Source organism: Magallana gigas, chromosome 8 (genome assembly GCF_963853765.1).
Source record: "Magallana gigas chromosome 8, xbMagGiga1.1, whole genome shotgun sequence".
Taxonomy (NCBI): Eukaryota; Metazoa; Mollusca; class Bivalvia; order Ostreida; family Ostreidae; genus Magallana; species Magallana gigas.
Genome location: NC_088860.1, coordinates 23,348,155 through 23,373,218, shown reverse-complemented (window position 1 = coordinate 23,373,218; position 25,064 = coordinate 23,348,155). Strand labels below are relative to the sequence as shown.

General features: G+C 35.4%; 2 protein-coding genes across 2 annotated transcripts; one reads left to right on the top strand and one right to left on the bottom strand.

The window, feature by feature from the left end:
* Window positions 1-344: 344 nt before the first annotated feature.
* Window positions 345-10,648, top strand: LOC105329002 (serine-rich adhesin for platelets). Its single transcript, XM_066068660.1, has 15 exons — window positions 345-541; window positions 949-992; window positions 1,094-1,913; window positions 2,306-2,612; window positions 2,704-2,787; window positions 2,920-5,475; window positions 7,479-7,672; window positions 7,800-7,854; window positions 7,960-8,020; window positions 8,250-8,348; window positions 8,650-8,799; window positions 8,922-9,040; window positions 9,592-9,750; window positions 10,179-10,300; window positions 10,582-10,648. Exons 1-15 carry the CDS (start codon window positions 407-409, stop codon window positions 10,639-10,641), a joined length of 4,965 nt encoding a protein of 1,654 aa, XP_065924732.1. The 5' UTR covers window positions 345-406; the 3' UTR covers window positions 10,642-10,648.
* A 722-nt stretch (window positions 10,649-11,370) lies between these two features.
* LOC105329003 (insulin-degrading enzyme) lies at window positions 11,371-24,789 on the bottom strand. The gene is made up of 27 exons (XM_011430103.4): window positions 24,610-24,789; window positions 23,455-23,633; window positions 23,139-23,215; window positions 22,995-23,021; window positions 22,782-22,885; window positions 22,429-22,598; window positions 21,933-22,055; window positions 21,483-21,595; window positions 21,289-21,378; window positions 20,928-21,000; window positions 20,655-20,747; window positions 20,083-20,255; window positions 19,625-19,728; window positions 19,211-19,313; window positions 19,014-19,109; window positions 18,746-18,855; window positions 18,197-18,341; window positions 17,632-17,742; window positions 17,080-17,200; window positions 16,667-16,758; window positions 16,253-16,364; window positions 14,700-14,867; window positions 13,977-14,101; window positions 13,554-13,701; window positions 13,256-13,317; window positions 12,873-13,013; window positions 11,371-12,714 (listed from the first exon to the last, which is right to left on the bottom strand). The coding sequence occupies exons 1-27, from the start codon at window positions 24,711-24,713 to the stop codon at window positions 12,613-12,615; spliced, it is 3,066 nt and encodes a 1,021-aa protein (XP_011428405.3). The 5' UTR covers window positions 24,714-24,789; the 3' UTR covers window positions 11,371-12,612.
* Between the last annotated feature and the right edge of the window lie 275 nt (window positions 24,790-25,064).

The following is a 25,064-nucleotide window of genomic DNA, read 5'->3' as shown; positions in this document are numbered from 1 at the left end:
AGTGAATGACATAAAAACATTTTTGTTCATCTAAAAAAAATTTTGAAACTGCACGTTTTCTTAAAAGAAAAACCCAAATATCTTAAATTTTGGTTATTCTTGCCTTCCCAGCAAGGAGATATTATTGTCGCAGACCAGTGGTAAATTACGGGTACAATATTGAATAGCTGGTATAAACTGAATACAGTTGACTATACTTACTTGCTCATGTTCAATTAATTTCATAGATTAGTTTTCAACCTACCATTTGTGATCAAGAAATGATACATAAAATGCATGATATATAATTATAGTACATGTACTTGGTCTCTAAGAAATAATTTTTTTTACCTTGTATCATTTATTTTTGTAACTCAGGGAACTTGAGTCCTTGAAGAAGTTTATCAACACTACGGCAGAGAAGGAGATGGTGGGACGGCAGAAACTGGAGGAGTTCATCAGCGAGCTGATAGATCGAGCTGACCAAGCTGAGCGGGAGCTCGAGCTGATGAGGAGGAAATCAAGGACTGCTCATCCCACAAAGGATCCAATGGAGGATAGAGTAAATTCAGAACACATCCCAAACATATTCTACACAGTGACTTATCTAAGCCTTTTTTAAAAGCTTAATGAAAATTATATACTTTGACTACCAAAAATCTAGAACACATTCAAAGCGTATTCTATACAATGACTTACCTTAAGCCTTTCTCAAAAGCTTGTTGAGAAATAAGGTCAAACCTAATTGTTATCTTGAACTAGATGGGACTCAGGTTATAAGCTTTTAGATATTCAAGTATTTGAGATAACAAGAGTAAATTACTGAAAGTATAAGTGGTTGGGACTTACTAATCACTTTGACATCCAATGTATTTGAGATATCAGTGTTCGAGATTTTAAAGTTCAACTGTATAAAATTTGAGTACCAATAACATACAGATAGTAATTGGCATATACTTATTTTTCCAGGATCTTCAAAAATTGCACAGAAGTCCAAAGCAAAATACATTGACGTAAGTGAATCAGGAATATTTAACCAACTCATACCAAATGTTTATTAAAAAAAGTAAAATGAACAAATATAGCATTACTTATTTCCTATGATCATTTTCAGTACTTCACCTGCTAACCAGATGCCATCACACAATACATCAGGGACATCAGGTCTGTATAGTTCAGTGGCCAGACATCTTGTGGAGGCTACAGTTGAACCATGGCCGAACTCCATAGCACCTTCGACATTGAACCCAACAAAGAAAACTGCATCTTCATCAGACAGTGAAAATACTCAAAATGGTATAAAATCCAATATACAAGGAAAGAAAGTTCCTCCTCCAAATAGAGGCAGGACATATCACCCAAAGGAGACACCTCCTGTCAGATCATTATCACATCAGTCCTCCCATGATTCAGAAGTTGAGTCCCCTGAAAGCAAGACAAAAAACCAGCCAAGAAAATCAGAAACTAGCAGACAGCTAGCTTATCAGTCCTCCAATGATACAGAAGTTATGCCCCTTGAAAGCAGGAAAAAACACTGGCCAAAAAATGTAGGATCTGACAGAGCGTTACTTCAACAGTTGTCAAACGATTCAGAAATCATGTCGGATGAAGATTCAACAGAGTACTCCCCCTTGCCAACTAATAAAAGATATTCAGATAATAAGAAGCAGTTTCAAAGAACCAATTCCAACCAATCGTACATCTCACAGAGACACGGATGGATGGACCCAGACTCGGTGCTGTACAGCGAGACAATGGACGATCCAGACCTGGAGAGAATCAGTGTGGACTCATTCAATGGACTGCCACCAGAACTCCATCAGATCAGCGGAGGTAACCCTAATGTGGTGTATGTGCCATTCAACAGGAGGACGGGACAGCCAATCAGACCCCACCTTGACCCAACCAGACATCTGGACCCAAACAGTGACCCAGTGGGTACCTGATGCTGCATGAGATCTCTTATTTACAATATCTCACAAGACTCACTGCAGTAGATGGCTTGGGGTTTTTGCACAATATTCATGCTGCTTGGTTGTACATGTAGTTAAAATGTAGTAGATGTTATTTATTTATTTTTCTTCATAACTTATCTTTCACAAAAAGGTTTATGATTATGCTTGAGATGGGAATGGAGAAGGATCATTTTAAGTTTGTGTTCTGGTGAGTGCTGCATGATCATTAGCTGCATGTTTTTAAGGCTTGAGACTTCACTGCTACCATTTTCAAAATTGTTGCAATTTTTTGATGCTGTAGCACTTAATGTTAAAATCACCATCAGCGCAATATTAATTTAACCTACATGTACTCTTTTGATAATATCTAGAATCAGCAACAAAATCTTGACAATGATTCAACCCCAATTCAAGTAGAGGCCTCAGACAAATTGGAATCTAACAAGACAGACCTCTCAGAAAGCAGTACTTACAGTCACTCAGAGTTCAAAGAAATAAAACCAAGAGAATCCCCAGATAAGGGTAGTCATAGAGAAACAAGTCGCTCTAAGAGCGAGTTTACCACTGAAAAATCGTCAAAGCCTCCAAAAAGATGTGAGCAAAGACCAGAAAAAGACAGAGAGGAGAATGTTGTTATGAAGAGCATTGGAGTAATGGCCAATATCCCCTCATTTCAAGGTATGATAAACAGCCTGGGAAATTGTTTGATAAGTAAGTAAGAAAGGGAGATAATTTGGTATATGAACAAACTTTTCTTTTGAACTTTTAGGAACAACCACAGAGTCAGAATCTTGTGAAGAAATGGAAATGGCTGAAAATTCTCTCTCGGATGTAAATTCATTTTCAGAGGACCGTGAGTCATTTATACTTATATGAATAATAGATTTTCATTACATTTTATTTTCCTTTTTTGTGTTTTATCAGTTTTTTTATGATAACATATTTGTAATTGAAACTTCAGGATTTTTTTAAATTCAATTCCTAGATCCATTGGAAAAACAGGATTCATTTGAAAAAGAGTTAGATGATAACGGCATCATTTGGGATTTGGATGACCACTCTCATCATTCTCTGGTGGAGTCCAGGAGGTTTAGTCCATACGGAAGTGAAATGAAAAGTCCTCCCAATCAAGGAGGAAGTATTGATGATTCTGATTCCTTAGACAGTGTTCCAGTAAAGGACCAAAGTGGAGAAAGCAGTGAGTACCACTCAGTGGGGCTGGGAGAGGCTGGATTAAACAGTCTCTCATTTAACACGTACCCTCCTCGCAAAAAGCAAGTCAATTTCCAGACTCTTTCAGAACGCAGCGATCCTGTGAACTATAACAAGAGGCCAAACAAATGTAGGGGTTATCCCAGGAATGAGGACTACAGGCTTCTGGATAATGAAACAGATGAAGATGAATATGAGGAGGATATTCAGAGATGGAAAAACTTCACTGCAGATATAAAGACAGATCTACAAAGGGATGCAAAGACTGGTGACTATCAACCCAGGCATTACTCTTCGACAGGAAGATATAAAAGTCCTATGTCATCTACTATGAGTTCATATGAAAAATCGCAATTGTTCAACAGATCTGAGCCACTTGCAGGTGGACAGGGTTTTGCATGGCAAACGGAGGCTTATCCAATGCATTTACAACCTTCAATGCTCCCTTTTGGGGAGCCATTGCAAAGAACAATGTCTTCTCCAGGACTTTACAAGAGATTCTTGATGAATGAAGATGTTCCGTATTTTTACCAAAATCTTCATTCATCATGGAGACCATCTTTCCAGAGAGGAAAGTTCACACAAGACGTGGGAAAGAGACTCAGCTCCAGTTTGTCAAACATTAACACAAGAGCAAGTTCAGAGCTTGCTCCTACGACCTCTGTCTGTAAGGATTCATCTACACAAACATGGCTGCTGGATCGACAGTTAACTGAAAAAGATCTCCATTACATGGAGGAAATATCAAGTTCTGTTTCATCCCCTGAAAAAAATTCATACAGAATGTCTCAAATTGGGTGCAAAGCAGATGAAGTAGTGCAGAGATCAGAGTCAAAGTTAGTTGATGTCAAGCCCAGTAGCAACAGTCCATGTCTTTCTAGCAGACACCCCTTTTCCTCAGTCAGTCTTGGAAGTAATGAGAATACAGATAAAAATATGTCTGAAAGTATGAAAGACTTCAAAAGTAATAGCATTGAAAAGTCACAAAACACATCTTCCTCAACTGATATCTCAGACAACAAAATTTTTCAAGCGTCTAATTGCAGCAAACCTCAATCCAGCTCTTCTTGCCTCCAAAATGATGACAGTAGAAAACATCACTCAGATAAGAATAATGGAAGCCATGAAAAAGGCACTGATAACACTGATGGTGATAGCCAAAGAAGTGCAAATTCTAGCTTGGGAGAAGAACTGAGCTTTCCACAATCAACTGAAAACTCCACAAGTTCAGCCAAAAATCTTTCTCAGAGAACCTCAGATGGACTTGGTATTGTTGGAAACAAATGTACTGTATCAGCTCATAACCCAGCAAATGATGAAAGTAAACACAGTTCAAACACTATCAGCTCAGTCTCTGTGGATTCTGAAAATTGTGATAAGTCCAAAAACAGTGCTTCCTTAAACATTGAAGAAAATTTGAAACAACTCTCAAAACAATCAAGTGATGTTAAAGGACTGGATGTATCTAACCCAAATGATGAATATGTCAAAGACGATGCTAAGCAGGATTTTTCTAGGAGTGATTCAAAGTCAGGAGACAGCCATCTTGAAAGCCTGAATAAAGCAGACATGTGCAATAATGTTCAGGACAATACAAAGTGTAAAGATGTTGAATATTCATCAAAAGGTTCCTCTGCAAAATCAACATTGAGCAAATCTAATGAAAATAAATCTATGGAATTAAAAGGTAGTGGGTCATTAGCTGACAGTAAAAATATGAGTGATTCCAAACGACTATCTAACAGTAAAACTATGAACAATCCCAAACCAATTGCTAACAGTGAAAGTATTAGTGATTCTAAATCAGGAACTCACAGTAAAACTATGAGTGATTCAAAACCACTAAGTGTTTCAGAGAAAAGCAGGCCTTTGACCCACCCTCACAATGATGAAGATGATGACACTTCCATCATGACTGATCTCAGTCTTGGCTCCAGTATGGCTGACATCAGCAACCAGAGCTCTAACTTCAGTAACTTCTTCAACCAAAGGAAGATGGAGGAAGACAGGATGGAGGACCCTGATAAAGACAGGGACTGCCATGATGACCAGACAATGGAGGATGAAATTCCCTCTGAGGCCTCAGGAGAGCAGTCACATTTTTTGAGTGAAGAGAAATCGGAGACAAGTGAAGGGATGCAGGGTAGGAGAAATTCAGTGAAACTCCAGAAACAGAAGACAATGCCTTCTGTGGCAGAGTTTGAACCCTTTACCATGGCTTTTGATGGTGATACAAAACCTCCAGTGTTCTCTGAGGTGCAGGAGACAGAAGATGAGGATGACCTGTCCACACTGGACAGCTGTAGTGTGACTCTCAGCAGTGCAGATGGTAAGACTAGAATAAAAAGCCACATTAGTTCAATTCTTAAAAATGAAAATACTGTTTAATCATTAGAATTTGTGGGGTCTCAAATTAGGTGGATTTCATTGGTACCCCTCACCAATATATGAATAGTGCCTGTTTGGGAGGGTAACCGTTGAAATTGACATCCCGAGAAAACCATTGATGCGAAGTGGAGGTTGACAATGGGTTTTGAGGGGTGTCAATTTAAACGGTTATCCTCCAAATTAGGCACTTTTTATTTTATTACACTGAATGTCTTAATTTCAGAGAAAATTTTACTGCTTTTATATAGAAGTGACGTGAATTCAATGGCCAACTGTATGCGCATAATTTACGTGCATGTAACAATTCATTGTGTTACCCATTGCCAAGTGTGTTGCTATTGCTGAGGGTAATAGAACGGATTATTAACTGCATCTAAACCAATCAGATTTCAGTATTCAACATGAAAGTATCATAATGAATTAATATCCCAAACAAATCATAAAACAGTCTCCATTCATTATATGCACTACAAGTGAATTCACAAAGTTTTATCTGAACAAACTTTTCAGATATTGACAATCCACAAATATTAGGCCCCATGCTTTTAAATGATTATCCAGTACAATGTTAAATCAAAGTACCGAAGAACTGACGGGAGTTGATTTTATCGATGTTTATTTATTTTAGAATCAATGATATGTTATTTTGCATTACAAGTACGGGTAGTTTCTAATCTGTATTTGAATAATTATACACATTTTCATAATATGAATTTTTGGACTTTTTCGACACAAGAATGTTGATAAAACCCCATATGAATCATGTTAAGTAATATTTAAAGATAGAATTAATTCAATCAAACTATGTATCAGTGATAGAAATATTTCTGGAAAATTTATGGATCCAAGCAATATTGAACTCTAATCTCGTTCAACCAAACGCTCGGCTTTCGCCGTTAATCTCTGACAAGAAAGAGAGACTCTCTGCTTGTCGGAGATTTACGGAGGCAGCCGAGCGTCGAGTTGAACGAGACTATATTGAACTCTGGCGTAAGAATACATACGACTTCAAATGATATCTAAATTGTTCGTACCATTTAAAATCTGACTATTTTCAAAGTATTTATAAATAGGTTTCCTTGAAAAACAATGCTTAAGCATACATTTTATCGTATTTATAAGTTATTTTCAAGAACTAAGTTTTGTCAGCAGCGATGATTTGTGCTTTGGTCCAAACACTGTTTCACTTTCAGTTTGTCAGAGTAACTGCATAGGAGAGTTGATTAAAATCAACTCCCAAAAATCATTAATCTATTCTTTTATGTGATTTATGTAAACAGATGACTATGCTTTGACCTTGATGAAAACTATTAATATGAACACATAACCAATTATGTATAAACTGCACAACTATTGTGCATAATCACTCTGTTGGAAAGTCCCTGTTGGAAAGCACAGTTTGAATTTAATTCCTTGTGCAGTAGCATGATCTCATACGTCCAGGTATGGGACGAGAGTACTATGTTAGTCATAATTTCAGACTCTATAGAGTTTTGTTATGGTATGCCTGTCACAAATTACACGTTTTCTGTCACCTCTGATCTATGCTCCTGTTCATACTCATGTAAAATTGTTCCGATGCGGGAGACTGTAGGCCCGCATCCCTCTATGCTGTGATGGAGTCAGTTTGACAGTTTTAATACTGTATTTGGAATTGAAATACTGCTTTTAAAATTGGTCATTGAATTTACTCTCATGATCAGCACAGGTGTTGATGACTAACCGAAACTGTCCGTCATTGTCGAGAGGGTATATATACTCATCTCAATTTGCTAGAAATCAGATTGGATTGAGAACCGATTTAGATCAGATTGGAATTGTTATTGAATACCACTATACGACAATAAAATTGTGAAAACAGTTATTTGGACTTTCCTCGAGTTAAATAATAAGCAACAGACAGGGAGACTTTGCACGTCTTACATTTACCTGGTAATTGTTTAGAAATGAGGGCACCAACAACAAGCAGGCGAGAGGAAACAAGGAAGCGTAGACAGGCTCTACAAAAGATATTCCGTTTTCTGGACGTCGACTCTCTTCTTGTTGTGGCCCAGGTCTGTAGAGAGTGGAAAAAGGTCAGCCGCAACAGGTCGCTGTGGAAACGTGTGGTACTGGAAAATAAAAAGTGTTCATCAAAGGTAACAAAATTCAAAAGGTCCATGGTGGAAGAAAACTTAATTGAGTGATACATCTCAATTTATTAGAAAGGACACTGATTGAAATGATTAAGATAAAGTTTTGAAGAAATATTTTGCTGACTTTCAGTTCTTGATCAGTTTGTCCAATTGGTGCACCAGTGTAAAACATTTGACCTTGAAAAGTAAGTTTTTAAAATAATGAATGAGTTTGAAAATCAAATTGTTGAAACATATACTAGGAAACTATGGTTCTTAGTCAGTACCCTATATCTGCTCCATTATGATAGATCTTTCACCACGAGACCAAAGGCAAACGGAAGCAGATGATGTCTACCAGAGTTCTATCAGGTATCTAGAAATGTTATTTATAGATATCTCTTTCAGTGACCATGCAGAGGCGTGTTCAGCAGAGTGAGTGCTTGCAAGTGTTCACCAAAATTTGTATTGCAGGTAAAGGGAATTTTGGCAAGGGCTGATGAGCACTTGTTCTGTTGAACATGCCTCTTGATCCTCAAATTTTGTGAAAGATATGTAGATTTTAACAGCCTGAAGTAACTGCTCCTTTTTTTGTAATCAGAGGGAGCCTTGAGATGGGGCTGGAGAGACTTCTACAGGTGTGTGAGTCCACTCTTCTGTCCCTCTCCATCATTGACTGCGGTACTCTGCTAACTGACAAGTAAGATATCTCTCTCCATGTGTTCTCTGTCAGCACCATCATCAGCATCAAATTAATGAAGTGTAGATAAATAAGTAAAATTGACATCACAAAATGTACAGTAGAACCTGATTGAAGTGAAGAGTAAAGGGACAAGCAAAGATTTGTTGATATATCCATGATACCATTTTTTATTACTAATGAGATTATGATAGAGTTTTAAGAATGAAACAGACTTTACTGTAATCATCAATTTATATCTGGAACTGCATTTTACTGTATAATTTATAGTTAATGGGCAATTTTTAATTTCTTCTGACAGGAGCATCTGGCTGGCTAGCTGTTACAGTCGCATGCTGCGGAGTGTGGAGTATCTCTCCTCCTCCTTCCCTCTGGGTCCTGATGTTATGTACGCTTTGGGAGCTGGATGTCGGGACATAACAACTTTAAAGATCCACCCTATCTATCCTTGGTAATGGTAGATGAATTTTTTTTTTAGCTTTATTATGAAATAAATGTATGAGCTCTCTAATGATATGAGCAACTGTGAATATTTGAAGAATTTTATTGCATGAATTTCAAAAATCTTTTCAGTGAAAACGAGGAGAAGTTTTCCAACAAATGCCTCCAGATTGTGTCCCAGTTTTGTTCAGACCTTGAAGTTTTGAGTATTGGCGGTTCTAAAGTAGATATAAATGGCTTAATTCTCATAGGTAAGCTAAAATGACATACAATAATCAAACATTCACAGAAACATCTAGAATAAGTGTTTAAAGATGATATTTAACTCAAGTTATATCAGTCCATTATACTTCCACCTAAATTTTTTGAAATGGACATGGTTGTTGTTGACCTCCTTGATTTAATTATACACATTTTCAATTAATAGCTACTCTACTAGACACTATCTGTCTACACGGCCTGACCTAGACTTATGTAGACACATTTTCTGTCTACAGCTAAGACATGTCCCAAATCTTATTAGACAGGACATAACAAGACACAAGATTTTAGTCTACAGTCTCTCAAGGCTTGTCCTTGACTTCACTATACATATACTTTCTATCTAATAGCTAAAACATATCATAGACTTTACTGTAACAATACACGTTTTTTATCTACAGATCAGGCACATCCCTGGCTAAATAAACATATGTTGTCTGTCTACTGATAAATATTTTGCTAGACTTTACTAGACATGTTTTCTGTCTACATATAGATATTATCCTAGCTATACTTTACTAGACCTGTTTTCTGTCTACAGCCAAGGCCTGTCCTAGACTCCAGCACTTGGAGCTCCATCACAGTCAGGAGATAACCTCAGATGTTGCTGTGGCTGTCTGTCGACTCGGGCTGAAACAGCTTCTCACCCTGGCATTTATACACACGCCTGTCACATCAGATGCATTGAAACACTTCTACAGTATGTAAAAGGCAGAAGTTTAGTGTTCAAACTACATATGGCAACTAATGAAAAATCTTTCCTAAAAAAAAATGCTTAATAAAAAGAATGAAGAATGTAAAATTCTTTTATTAAATATGATTACTTCTTAAGCAGAAAAAAAATTCCCGTTTTGTTTTTGCCCCTAGCTATCACCTTTGTTGTCAGTGAGCATATTCTTTAATTAAATATGATTACTCCCTAAGCAGAAAAAAAATTGCCGTTTTATTTTTTGCCCCTTTCGCCCTTGTTGTAAGTGGGCGTAGTTAGGACTGGGCGATTTTGATGTCTCAAATTATCTCTCTTTTAAAATGACGCGAAACCGTTAGCAAATGTTCAAGGGCGAAAAATGCACAGGCTTGAAAATTACCCTGTATACAGTATTTATGAAAGTTTATTTTTTCCCTCAGAATCCTGCAAGCACCTTAAAGACGTCCAAGTTTCCTTGTTCATATCAGACTTCTATCAGGGTAAAGCGGAAAAAGAGGACACTAAACTCAAGAAGTGGCAGAAATTTGTAAAGGATATCAAGGTAAACCAGTCTCAAAAGCTTCAATGGTATTTTAGAGATAAAAATGACTTCATGTAAGCACACTAAAAAAGCAACATTCACCAGCAACCCAGGTGTGGGATAGGGCTAAATACCCAAGGAAACTGCAATTTATGCCATAAAATTTACACTTAACATGTCAAAATTTTTTAGCATCGTTAATACAGGGAAATTCGGTATCATCATATCTAGATATTTGATCTCTGTTTTCAAATAATCCACAATGAAAATTAATTGACATGCATTTGTATTTTTCTTTTCAGAGCCTAGAGCGAATTCCTGGTCTTGGGAATATTCTGAAGCTGAGCCTACAAAACACCTAAATATGTTCCATATTTCTCCAAAAATATACATTATATTTATGTTTTAAATTAATTTATTCATCATTTCTTGCCACAGGACATATACCGGTAATATGGCGTTTTATACAGTCAGTAACCTAGAATGAAACTACCATTTTATCAAGTTTTTTTTATGTAGGGTGTTATGTTTATTTTTATAAGAAGAACTTTGGTAAGCAATATATGTACTCATTTCTGATCAATTTGTTCATGCCCAATGCAATGAAATAATGTTATTAAGAAAACAATGTATTAAATATACCCTCAAAGTTCAATTATGGCATCATTATATATTTACATTGAATTTAGATTTTAATCATAGAAAACATATTTAAATCAAGTGTCTGTACAATCTGTGACATTTTTTCCATGATGGAACTCACATGGAAGATAAGCAGTAAATAACTGCCGATTCCTTATTTAATGCCAGTACTTAATTCCATTTTTCTGTTGCAGATTGTAAGAATATAAAATTGCAAATGCCAAACTTTTTATTATATCTTATAAAGTTCACAACTATCAGAAAATGAATTGTGAGATTTTAATACCTGCGAAGGGTGCCTCTTGCGATTTTACACACATATTGATTCATGTTCAACTGGGAATCTACAACAATTTAAACAATCAAATAAGTTCACTGATTTTAGAAACTCTGTGTTCAATATCCTAAAGAACACAGATAGTAGATTCAAATCTTGCAGGAAAAAACAATTTGATGATTTCAAGTGGTTTATTCAATTTTTTTTTTATATCAAGTGATTACCGGTAACCAACAATTGGTGTACAAATATGTACCAGCACTTTCACAGAAAATATTTTAATTTGATTGACGTAAATACAATCACATGTAACGGTGCTAGCAAATTTGCCAATAAATACAAAAAAGTTGACAACATGATTCCATTAAAAGGTGTGCATTAAAGTCTTGAGATATTGAGTCTTATACGTTCTCATTTACAGTAATTTTGGTATCATGAATGAAAATGTTGACCAATCTCAAGATGTCCTTGTTGGTAAGGTAATTAATTATTCAGCTGTATCTCTACATGTTCGATACAAGTTCAGCAGGAGTTTCAATAATTGTCAATCATCACAATTTTCTCATAGAATGCCCAAGTAACAACATACAAGAAAACAAATAAATTTGTTCTATTCATGAAATCACTGTTGAATATGTCAGAACCGGTAATTTGATTCTTCAAATAATATACAAGTTCAATTTAACTGAACTGGCTAACTGCACACTGAGTGCCATATGCTGTTTAAGCATATGGGACTGTCAAAGTAACATGATTATTCCCTTGTAGACAAGAGCATAAATTGATGTATCAAATATATGCAATCAAAAATTTCCCAAACAACCAATTATAAGTAATTCTTCTACAAAAAATGCCAAATCACCATATTAAATTCAGAATATGATGTACTGTAGAAGCAGAAATATTCGTTGAGGATTTAATTTCGTTCTTTTTGTTGGCAGTATAAATCAACGAAATTAAATCCATGACAAATTTTTAACCCTAGTATTAATGATTACAAAGAAATTACGATATGACAAAATTAAATGCCAACAGAATTTTATTTGGTTTAAAAACAACGAAATTTTGACCCAACGAAAATATGTGCTTCCACAGTATATAATTTCAGAACTATGATATTTTAATGGACTTTGGTAGAGTAAAGCTCTTGAAGTTAGATGACACGTTATGATGTGCATGTACATGTATTTCTGCACCACATTAATTGATTCAATCTCGGTAGATTGTGTTATCATCTTCATCTATCTATGGTATTTGAACAACTCGGCCGTGGAGCACTCTTTAATTATTTCGACAACACTGTAGATCACAACTCCAAAACAAATCCTATGAAATGAGGTTGTCCTGTGATATAAACTGGAAATTATGGTCTATTCAAAAGAAGGAAAGACATGGTTATAAACAGTCCAGCTCCTTATAGTTTGGATTTTGCTTTCCCAATGTCGATAAAGGGCTTGGGTAGAGGGTATAGCCCCAAGTGCCTCTTGAAGTCAGCAATGTCATCGACCACACAGGGCTGCAAGAGATAACCACATACATGTAAAACAATGAGTAAAAACAGAAATAGACTTTCATTTCATCACTACAGCTACAATGTCTGTTTAAAAAAAAAGAAATTCATCAAATTGAAATGACAGAAAATTCATTCATTTTTCTGACGAATCTGTCTCTCACCTTTGGAAGATTGGTAGGAACTGGTAGCAGGTCCGCTCCATTGTCCTCAGGACTTACTGTGTTTGTATTTAGTTCCTCTGAGGACGGCATGATGTGTATACTCAGTTTATGTCTGTGAGGGGCATTGATGGCTACAAAGTCCTAAAACAAAAACCACCAAAAAATCCTTTTATTACCCAGTAAAACAAAACTATCTGTTTGCAAAGCATTTGATTTTTAAAAACATGGAATATAAAAGATAGAAGAAATCATTGGTCTTCATATCATTTGTTAGGACGATCATCAGTTAATAGATGATTTTGTCTGGATTAAGTTTCAATATAATTTCTAAAAATCTCAAAGTCATACAGAGTGATAAACATATGATTTGTGTGTGCATGTACCTTGAAAAACATGATGAGGTCATCTTTCTTAATTGTCTTCAAACACGCAACTTCAATCTCATCTGGAAAACAAAAACATGTATAAAAGTCAAAATAGTTCATCAACCTGAACAGTGAAAAAAGATTCATAGGGAATAAAGTTTTGATAATAATTAAAATTCCTAAAGGGCTCTCACATTTTTATGCAGGGCCAGAAAAAAAAAGGAAAGATTATAATTGTACTTTCTTTACCCTGCTTGAAAAAAAAGCAAAGATCAAATTGTCCTTTCTTTAATTGATATTTGCAAAAACGCTTCACCTCTGTCAAAGTTGTACGTGTTGGAAATGATTTCGGACCAGTACTTCATGTTCTGTTCATTGATTTTCTTGGTTTTCTCCATCCTTTTGGTTGCCAGGGCTCCAACATGTTTATCATATTCCTCCTGACTCATATCTCTGATGACAGTCTGTTTCAATTCAAAAGTAAAACAAGGCTGATTAATTTACAAAGTTCCTCAAATAACATTATTATTTTTTTATGCTTTACATAACCAGCTAAAGGGAAGCATCTTAAAAAGTAATGAACACTCAAGTCCTGGATGGTCTGTGCAACTTGACATGTATAAAAATCCAAATAAAATACATGTACAAGTTTCTGTGCAAGATCTATGAAATGTGTATATAATAGTCAAGTATCAATGGAAGATTAACCCTCTCTGACCACCTGTATAGAAGGACTTACTTCCATATGATTAAGGAAGGCTTCCACTCGATCATCAACATACTGTGATGGTCTGTCGGACTGAATTATGACTCGTAATCCCTGGACACCGCGTGCCCGCCGCACACCGCTAAACACAATGTATCCTGTCAAACAGCAAAGTGTGCAAAAATAAGTAGAGCGTTTGACTTGTCCTCGACCAGGTTTCTTCATCCTCGCACATAGACATAAATTGCTTTATAGAGGTTACTGTAAATTCCTTATTTTACGTGAGTATTTAAGTCCATGACTCAACCATTTTGCATCAAATCGCAAAAATATAAAATTGCGAACATCAAATTTTCATCATCATTTCATTTAGTTTACTGTGATTTCATTAATATTCAAGGGTATCAATTTTAAGTGAAAATCGCTGTTTCAAGGATACGTAAATTTGTGGCCAATGACCCTATCAATAGGGATAAACTTAACAACGAAATCAACAAAAATTGGTATTCAACGAATATTGATGAAACCACAGTACATCAATTCAAGGATGCCACCAAAGCAAGATTTCAAAGTCTGCGAGATGTGCTTCTTGCTATTTTTCGCAGATATTAATTCCTCGCATTTAATTAGGAATTTACAGTATACATGAACAGGCTTTATTGACTTTAAAACAGTATTCTATGTTTAATATCCATAAAAAGCCTGAGATATTTTTTTTGTTGCACTGTACATTACAGTATTATAATGAATATATACCTAATTGTTCCTTTGTTCTGAGAATGTTGAAGCACGGCTCGGCCAGGATCTGTACCAACAGCTCCAGTAACATGTTGGGCAGGGTGTCCTGCATACCACACTGGTAGTAGATACAGATGGAGCTGCTCTTGTGGACCTTGTTGTCGGTCTGGTACAGGTAGTAACAACCTGGTGAAAAAAAAATTCAAAATCACAAAAAATTATCATATTTTAGCTGTGTATTGTAACCCAACAAGCAAGAGGGGGGTGTTTTAAAGGGGAACTCTTGAAAAGTTTTCATAATATCAAACATATATTGTTTGAACCTTGAAGTATTCGTAAATGTGTCATCAAATAATAAAGCAAAATGTGATTCAACCTGTGCTATTTTCCCTCGCAATTGACTGGATCATGAAGAACGCCACAGAAGGCAAGAGACAGGGATTACAATGGACACTGACCTCAATCCTAGAGGACCTGGATTATGCTGATGACCTGAGTCTCTTATCAAGCAGACACCAATACATCCAACAGAAGACAGAGCTGCTCGGAGCAACAGCGAGCAAAATCGGATTGAGAGTCAACACCAAAAAGACACAGGTTCTTCGAGTAAACACTACCAACAGAAATCCAGTACTCATAGATAGCAAACCAATAGAGGATGTTGAGGAGTTTACTTACCTGGGCAGCAAAGTTACCACAACGGGAGACTGCAACAAAGAAATCGACACCAGGATCAGCAAGGCAAACCAAGCTTTTGCAATGTTGAAAACTACATGTATATGGAGATCTACTGCACTTAACATCCGCACCAAGATCAAGATCTTCAATAGTAATGTACTCAGTGTCCTTCTATATGGTTCAGAGTGCTGGAAAACCTCTCTACTGATTGAAAGAAAACTTGAAGTATTCCAAACCAAATCCCTCAGACGCATCTTAAAGATCTTTTGGCCTAACACCATCTCAAATGAAGATCTGTTGAAAAGAACTGGGATGACTACAATATCAGAGATCATCCAAGCAAGACGCTGGTGATGGCTTGGTCATGTCCTGCACATGCCCCCCAACTCACTGCCCAGGGTCGCCCTAAGATGGACACCCTAGGGAAAAAGGAATAGAGGCCGACCAAAGGAGACCTGGAGAAGAACTGTCCTGGAAGACCTTAAAAACAGAGGCCTGTCCATGGAGACAGCACCTAGAGTAGCTGCAGACCGAGCCAGGTGGAAATCCCTTGTAGACGCCTCAAGCACCTGACGGCGCAGATAGGATTGAGTGAGTGAGTGAGTGATTCAAGGATACCTTGGGACAGAATATATTATGAACAACTTAATAAGTTAGTTGAACACTGGGTCTTACATCTGAGTATACATGACAGAGAATTAGTAGCTTATCAGACATGTACCTGTAGGACAAACTTGCAGTGTTCACCGGTACCTAATATGAGCAGTTACAGCCCGATATCAGACTTGGTAGACAAAGAGCAGTACGGTACAAATGGAAAGACAGAAAAAAACAAAGATATTATGCCCCCATCCATCTTTGGTGGTATTAAAATAAGAATTTTAAGCACTGACCATCAGGAATCTGGACCTCTCTGTATCTCTTGTACTGGCTGGGTAGTAACTCCTTGGTTCCACATTTCTCCTTCAGAATTCCTTCTGTCATCTCCATGACCTCTTTGGCTTGCTGCAATCATATCAACATACAATTTAGAAATTGCTGTCCTCCTCGGACATTCAAAACATGTACAAGTACATATTCAGATGTAATTAAATTTGTTTTCTTCTTAAACAAGTTTTACTATTAAAATAACAAAATTTTCAGTTTAAAACTAAAATCTACAGGTAAATACATGTATATACAAAAGTATTGTTGTACAAGATGTGTACTGTTATACATTTATTGCAACCCCTCCTTTTTCTATTAAACTGGTTCATTAATTATATTACTGAAATCTGTATGAGTACCCCACAAATTTTCTTTCTCACCTGTTTTGTTACATTGCCATAAATCAGTGCCTCAATAAACAGCTTGGATAGAAGATTAGGGATAAATTCTTGTAGTTTCTCTGCCGTCACCTCTGCAAAGCATTCGGTTCAAGGTCAGTTTTACACGAATAGAGTATAAAACAATCATATACAATCAAGACAAAGAAATTATTCTTGATATTACAAAGAGTGAAAGAGAAAAGATACTCAAGAAAAAGTAACTACCCTTTAGTTTTCTTCTACAAATTTAACCATCGTATTTAAAAAAAAAATTAATGTAAATAAAAACAACTACTGGCACTGATATATACTATACAACAGTGTTCTTTCATTTATGTAACAAAGCTCTATCATTAAAATCTTTGAGAAAAGCACGAAATTGAATTTTGAGATGACCCCCATATAAGACTGACCGGCAGCTGACTGGAGTAACTCGGCTTTTGTCCACTGAATTTCAGCCATCAAATTATTGGTGTAGTAGATAGAGTGTTGATAGGGCTCCTCCGCATAGAAATTACGCAGACTTCTCATGTACTACAAGGACAACAACAGCATTGTAGTTTATTCAAACTTACTATATTCCAGAACAATTATTGCAAATTTTTTTTATTTTTAAACAACAGATACAGTTGAACTTCAATATGTCGTACACTGATATCTCGAATACAATGGATATGTCGAAGTGGTTTGTAAGTCCCAACCACTTAATTTTTAAGAATTTTACCATTGATATTTCAAATACTCTGATAACTCTATGTTTTTAAACAGTCCCATCTAGTTTGAGATAACGATGTTTGACTGTTTCAGAATAATCATTGTGTTGTGGTTTATTCAAAGTAATCAATATTCTTGAAGACAACCAATACAGTTTACCCATGCATATTGTCCATGGAGAAACTCTATCTAAAAACTTGCATGGGAATGACAGTCATGTGATTTATATTTACTTACACTTGACAACTTACCATTTCTTTGTAAATTTCAAATCGCTTTGGATCCACTTTAAAGTCGGTTAGTTTTTCTAGGATTTTCCTTAAAAGAACTGGCTGTTTTTCATGATACCCTTTCACTTGGAGCTACAAAAGAATTCATGTACCAGTAGATGATTTTGCACTTCATAACATGATTCTGATTTTAATCTACATTTCAATTTGTTTAGGTAACTAAATCATCATAATCATAAGTATCTAAATGTATATGTGTATAAAGTCTTTTATAATACTGCTACATTCATCATTCTATTAATCCTATTTGCAATTCTTTCTCACAGCTAACAGTGACATAAACTAAAATACTGTGGAATCATTAAAATTTGTGGTGGCTCAATTTTCATGGGTAGGCCCCCATGAATTTACAACCTGAGATACCAAAAACGAATTTTGAAACAGTGAACTTTCTTACTAAAACTGAAAATCGACGCATCCACGAAACTACATCCCCACGAATAAGCAAAAAATGCACAATCCACAAAAATTGGCCCCCATGAATATAAATGATTCCACAGTACACAGCAAATTCTGATTCACTTACCACCATTCCACAGATGGTGTTCATGAGGTCGTAACTCAGGCCAGCTAACTCTGCGTCATACGCGTACTCGTTCAGTGCGTCCTTGAAGAGCTCAGTGAACAGGCCGGCCATGTTACAGTTCAGTGGATCTGTGTAAGCTATTGGACTAAATATAGCATGAAAGAGTGTTAAAATTAAGCCATCAAAGATACATGTCAGGATTTCACATACTAATAAATAAATAATCATGATTCATGCAGGTCCAAATTTCTGGGTATTCTTGGTTACATATGCTTATGGATTTACTGGTGCATCCCAAATTATGAACATTTGAACACACAGTTTAAGAACATGGACATATTTTACCCGGTCTCCATTAAAAAAAATGATTGATTTGATTGATTTCACTGTTATGCATTTCAGAGTAAAATTTGTCCAATAACAATATTTCATATTTATATTTCACATGAACTTTGTGACTGATTTCACAGTTTTTATGTCTTCTTATGACCATATTGAATTGAAAAGAGAGAGAGAGAGGAGAACAAGAATTACTTTTCAAAACAATACCTTGAAATGTCAAAACTCAAACAAGCTTTGGGCAATAAGAATTTGTCATCCTGTTTGAACCATAACCGTGACAATCCTGTTTCTTTGATCATCTCAGGCAATGCGGAGCTCTACAAAAGATTCATTTAAGATTGTCACTGATAATGAACCGCAACAGAACTTACCAAATATTCAGTTTATGTCCTGGTAAAGAAAGTTTCAAATTGTCAGACTTATAAATTGAAAGCAAGTCTCAAGTTCTTAGATCTTCTTTAAATACAAAACTTACATCTTTTTCTCTTGGAACAACTTCGAAATTTGTTGGGATAAACTCATTTCTTGGTGGAAGATGAAGATTCTCACTCAATCCACAATTCTTCCATTTCTATAAACAAGATAACAAATTTTTTTAAAAAAAATTCAAAACAATGGCTGACATTAAGCAAATGATTTCATAAATCCAGTTCAGCTGATTGCTTTGCTCACCTGAATTTTCTCATCAGGTATATCCTCCAACTTGTATTCAGTGCCATACCATTTCTCCTTCTGGTCAGCAATATCTGCAAACTTCTTAGCAATTACTCCAATTCTGTTGGTAAAGATCAAAATGTACACCAAGTTTTATTTGCATGCAAGAAAAGTCTAATATAAGGTTCAAGAGAGCCCTATTCCAGAACAACATTTTGCCACAAATCAGCCCATAAGTATTCCTTTATACTGGTATATAAAATTTCATCCTCATAAGCTCTGTTGCAAAAACATAAAGGCACCACAAACCAGTTATCTATTAGTTAACAGCAAGTACAAGTTGCTGTAATTTTAGTATATACAGTAATCTTCTAATTCATGATATACTTATTTCACGAAACTGAGACAGTTTATTCCAGTGTTTAATCTGACCTCATGGTTTCAGGAACCAGTTTATCCAGCACCATTGTGATGAGGTCAGGTCTGTACTCTGTCAACAGGTAGGAGCCACTTAACACCTCAGGTAGCGGGTATTTCTAGGAGTAGAGAGCATTGGCATAAAAAAGGCTGCTATATTTTAACACATAAACTTAAGGGAGAGGGTATTTCTAGTTCTAGGGATAGAGAACATTGGTATAAAAAAAGGCTGTTTAATTTAAACAAAATGTTAATACATAACCGTATATGATTTTTATTTAAAACCAAGTTTTTTTTATCAAATAAACAAAAAAACAGGTAAAAATGTATGAAAAGATAACATTCCATTACAGTTTCTAAAGAAGATGCAATACTGGAAACTAAGTTCTTGAAGTTGGCTATAGAATTCAAAATCATAAATTCCATGCAAATTACTAGTAACTCTTTTTCAACCATCACTAAAATAGCCCCACCTGCATTCTCCTAGCCAGGAAGGAGGTGTAGTTGATTGGCTTTTCTTTGTCCTTGAACCTGAATATCATGTCGGACAGCTGCTGGCACTCCTTGTAGACCCACTCCTGGGGGCCCTCCTTCCTCAGCATCTCAATGTACTGGAACATCATCAGTAAAATGTCGTCCACATGTTCTACACAGAAATAGATATAGCTTGTAGTATGGTATTAATAAGTATACTAGAACATCCATCTGGATTTAAATTACTGTAAATGCCTTATTTTATGTGAGTACATGTACTTAATTCCGCAATTCAACCGTTTTCCATCACATTCGTGCAAACATAAAATCAAGAATGCCAAATTTTTATCATAGTTTCTTGTACTTTTTATGTGTCCAAAAATAATAGCAAGATTTTTAAATTTGTGAGATGTGCTTCTCGCAATTTTACATGGATATTAACTCCTCCCATTCAATTAGGAATCTACAGTATTGCTTTACAAAAAAAATACAGAAAACTCATGAATGTCACATACATGTATGAAAAGCAGAGAATTGTTGACAGGTAAGAGTACACAGAGTTGATACAAACCTAATCCTTCCTCTGACAAATCGAAATCAATCCTAAAGAACATGAATCCATTGGCTCCATCTGTCTGTCCCCCACACAGGGAGTTCACCCAACCTGTGGATAGAATCATGGTGCATATTGATAGAGACATTACATGTTAACATAAAAGCTATAATGTAAATGTTTAATGTACCAGATAACAAACATTTTACCCAACTTTTGAATAGAAAATGATGACACAGACTTCCTACAACTCCATTAGTAACGAGAAGGTCATGTCTAATGAGAACTAACCTTTTTGTTTGAGCTCTGATAACAAACTGCCTCTTCCTTCATGTCCAATCAAATGTCCCAGAATATGCCCTGGCTATAGAAGAAAATTATGAAATTTTTAATCTTGTGTTCCCATTTACATATACTCTGCATATGAAATGTCTAATTTCCCAGAAATATTTTTGTCTGTTAATACACATGAAGTACATTAACACTACTGTTAAACTTTTACTTTTCTCAAGATGTCAATGAACTCAAATTTATCTCCGTTTATTCACAGTGATAGTGAAAGAAGTTGCAACAACACCGAAAGTGTTTATAACTTGCAACAGACAAGATGTCAATGTAACAAATGTAATTGAAATAACTCTTAAACTCTTACATTAGATGAATAATAGTCGGACAGGTCTGGAATGGTCCAGGAAACTGACAAGTTCCTCAAATCTTTCACCGGGACAGCATAAAATATCTTCTACAATGTAAAGAATGATGTGTCAGTTATCTCACTACAAGCACTAGAGAATGAATTATCAAATGAATATAAAAATTTGTTGACGACATCATTTGAAGACTTACTTTGACGTGTTCTGGGCCATAGGGACCTTCGGACCAAAAGGGAATGTCCACTGACTTATTCTCCACCGGACTAAACAATGGTGCCACCATCTCTGACAGCTCATCTAAGGACTCTGAAGATAATACACAAACAAACTGTAGTAATATTCATCATATCATATGAACAGCAGTTGAAAACATATGTCAGAATGCATGATTCATCATTCATATATGGTTAATATATTGGAATTATATGTATCTGATTGAGATGCATATCACTGATAGCAGAGCTGTCTTGATAAACGTATGAATACTGGTGCATAATTATTTCTATCTTTGTATGTTTCCATACTTTCTCTTCCATGTCTAAATAGAACAGAAACATATGGCCCACTATATTCCTATGCATATGTTGATCAATTTTTTGTTTTCCTCAGTAAAGTTGATACAGAAGTAGGATTCTTCACTCACCTTTCCCTAACACAGCCAATGACATGATGTTGGAAGAGTAATACTTGGAATGGAACTTCAGAAGCTCATCTCTGGTGTTGATTCCTTTGGACTTAGGAATGGTATCCAAGGTGTCTTTATTCCCTATAAGATTATAAAGACAGACATTTCATTTCTTAGTTCTTCCATGTTCTTTGTAAATTAATTAAACCTGATATATCAACACATACACATGCTTCTGATTTACTTATCAAAGGAACACAACAGGTCTTTCTGGTAGAAACTTTTAAAAGCAGTATCACTTATTTACATATCACCATACTACTGTATAAAGGGTTATTTTTGTCCCATGTTATTTTCACATTTCCCCACTTGCAAACTGATTCAAGTTTTTTGTTTTTAAAGAGATAATTTGAGCCATTGGAATTTGCCCAGTCTTAAATTCGCCCATTGAGGAGGATGAAAGGGGCGAAAAAATAAAATGGGGGAGAATATTTCCCTGTATACAATCTCTAACCTGTTCCATAGTTGGTGAACTCATGGTCAGGGTTGCCCAGAGCCTTGTCCAACATGTTGAACCTCCACGGGTCCTGCTGTAGGTTCTTGTCGTTCTCTGAGTTGACAGCATTCACTTCCCTGTCTGTGGCAGAGGGGGTAAATAGAGGGCACAAGAAAAATTGGGCAAACCTGGAAATGCAGAATATTTGCAATATTTTCTAGATTTTAGTGTTTCAGATGGAGCAATGTGTACAATGTCAATAATACCTTGAGGAATTTTATAGCTTATAATTTTTGATAATCTTTTTTAAATGTCATGACCAATTTGTAGATTTTCAAAAAAGTCTTTATAATAATATTGATTCCACTCACCTGTCCAGAGCTCCTGGCAAGTTTTCTGATCTGACATCAAAGAAATAATTTGTGTTCTCTGATGATGTATAGGCATTTGACATTCCTCCATGCTCACTTAAAAACTAGTGAGAGTATATAGATTAGTAAATACATAAAGCTGTAAAGCAATAAATTTCAAATGTCATTAAAATGTATATGTTTAAAATTTGATAATAATATGATTTTCATTACCTTGTTATAAGCATTTTCTTCTTCATACTACAACGAAACAAAACCATAAAATTGTAGATGTATTTTTGGTAACAAATCAAGAGAATAATCTAGCAAGTTAACTTCATAGAAAACCTCAATTTTAATACAACTAAATTAGAGTACCTTTTTTGTACCAAGAAACAGCATGTGCTCACAAAAATGAGCAAGGCCTGGCAAATCTTTTGGGTCTTTCATAAAACCTTGAAAAAGAGAAGAATTTTCTGTTAAACTTATCAATGACCATTCTTACAAGTTATGCTAAGTATCATAACATACGATTATATCTACTGTATACACAGAAATATTCACCCCTGAGGCAAAACCGTTTGCAAGTAAAGAAGGGGTAAAACTACACTGGGCGAAAATAACCCTGTATACAGTATAAATATAAAAATCAAAGCATTACGTTATCGGTAAAGATTACTGCATAAACACTTACCAACATGGACATCTAGGGCAGCTGATGCTTTGTCTGTATCTGGGTCACTCACTAGAACCACTTTCAGTCCATTGTTTAACTTCATGGCTCTGTATATTCTTTTGTCACCATCAGAACGAATAATAGAATTGTGCTCAAATGTCTCCAGTGCATTTTGATTTGCCATGGCTGAAACTGACCTGAATTAATAAAATAATTTCAGTGAGAAAATGAGAAAACTGAATGTTTTCTGGAATATAATTATTTTATAATAACTGGAATTATCACAAAAATATTCATTATAAAATAAACTCAAAATACATTTTTGGTTATTATGTGTCTTATTGAGGAGCCCTAGATAAATGTAAGTTGAACATTACAATGCTTAACACATTAAGATTTTTGTTTGAAACAAAAACTTATTTTTACCATGTTTACTTGTGGTCTGAAAAAGTTTTTCGAGTTCTTCTTAAAGTTAAAAATCCCAAAATGGCAGGAAAAGATTTTAACTTTTTTCCCACCCTCATTAAAATATTATGGTCAATTGATTAATAAGCAAAAATAGATTCATTTCTAGATTTTATATTGAATGTACATGCAAATTGTTGAAATTTTGTTCTAAATCCTACATCATGAAATTTTGTCTCAAGGATGAAAAAGTCCATTAATTATATATCATCATATTTAATTTTCTTGTCCTTCTAAAGTATATTTATTTACATCGAGAAGGTAACCTTCTTGCTATGATGTATCAATGATCTAACGTTATCATGTGGTTATACATTTATTGTTGCATAATCTGATAAAGGACAAATTGTTACATAAGTAATTTGAACAGAGAAAACCATATAAATAGTCAATTTAGAACAGCTTGACTAAATATATCCAGATGTTTTTACCAGTCATCAACAAATGACAAATGGTTTCCATCAACATATTTTACTAACTCGAATTTTCTCTACCTAGCTCTCTAGCTTGAATTGAATGAAGATACTGATCAATAACAATCGTGATCCGCCAACAGAACTCCAAAAGTTTAAGGTTTAAAACTGACAGTATCTATGATTGAAGTAGTACTGCCATGTGACCTTTCTGCTATTGTTTTCTGTAAGTAAAATATTCTCATACATTCTTTGGGATCTTACGCAATCTTGACCACACCGTCGTTTTACTCACCGAAGCGGTGCCTGTAAATATGACGGGACCGATAAATAAGAAAACTTCACTTTTCTTAATGATGGTGAAGCTGATCTAAAGAAGGAAGTTGCTCTAGAAAACATTGAAATATCGTGTATCCTTCAATTTTTCTCAACCATCTGCTGTTTGCTAATAGGAACTCTCTTTTGTAAAAGAAGATAGATTTGCGACGATTGAATTATTTGTTATATCGAGCCCGACGTGAAATCTGAATTCCATAGTCTGTCATAAAACAAGATTGTAGACCAATGTGAAACTGTATTGTTTTATGGTAGGTCATTTTTTGGAGTCAAAATGAAAGATGGACCCTGTTATTTCTTGTTATGAAAGTAATCATGGTAATAATGGTTCTCTGATTCACATACAAGTAATGTCACACTATGCACCGCGTTTCACATTGGCGCGGTATTGTATAAAATGATACATCAAAAATT

Coding starts and splice junctions, on each gene's coding strand:
- LOC105329002 (XM_066068660.1), top strand. CDS start 407: ATGGTGGGACGGCAGAAACTGGAGGAGTTCATCAGCGAGCTGATAGAT. Junction 1,914..2,305: donor TGGACCCAAACAGTGACCCA/GTGGGTACCTGA, acceptor GATAATATCTAG/AATCAGCAACAAAATCTTGA. Junction 5,476..7,478: donor GACTCTCAGCAGTGCAGATG/GTAAGACTAGAA, acceptor GTAATTGTTTAG/AAATGAGGGCACCAACAACA.
- LOC105329003 (XM_011430103.4), bottom strand. CDS start 24,713: ATGTTTTCTAGAGCAACTTCCTTCTTTAGATCAGCTTCACCATCATTA. Junction 23,634..24,609: donor TATTTACAGGCACCGCTTCG/GTGAGTAAAACG, acceptor TTATTAATTCAG/GTCAGTTTCAGCCATGGCAA. Junction 16,759..17,079: donor GTTACTCCAGTCAGCTGCCG/GTCAGTCTTATA, acceptor AATGCTTTGCAG/AGGTGACGGCAGAGAAACTA.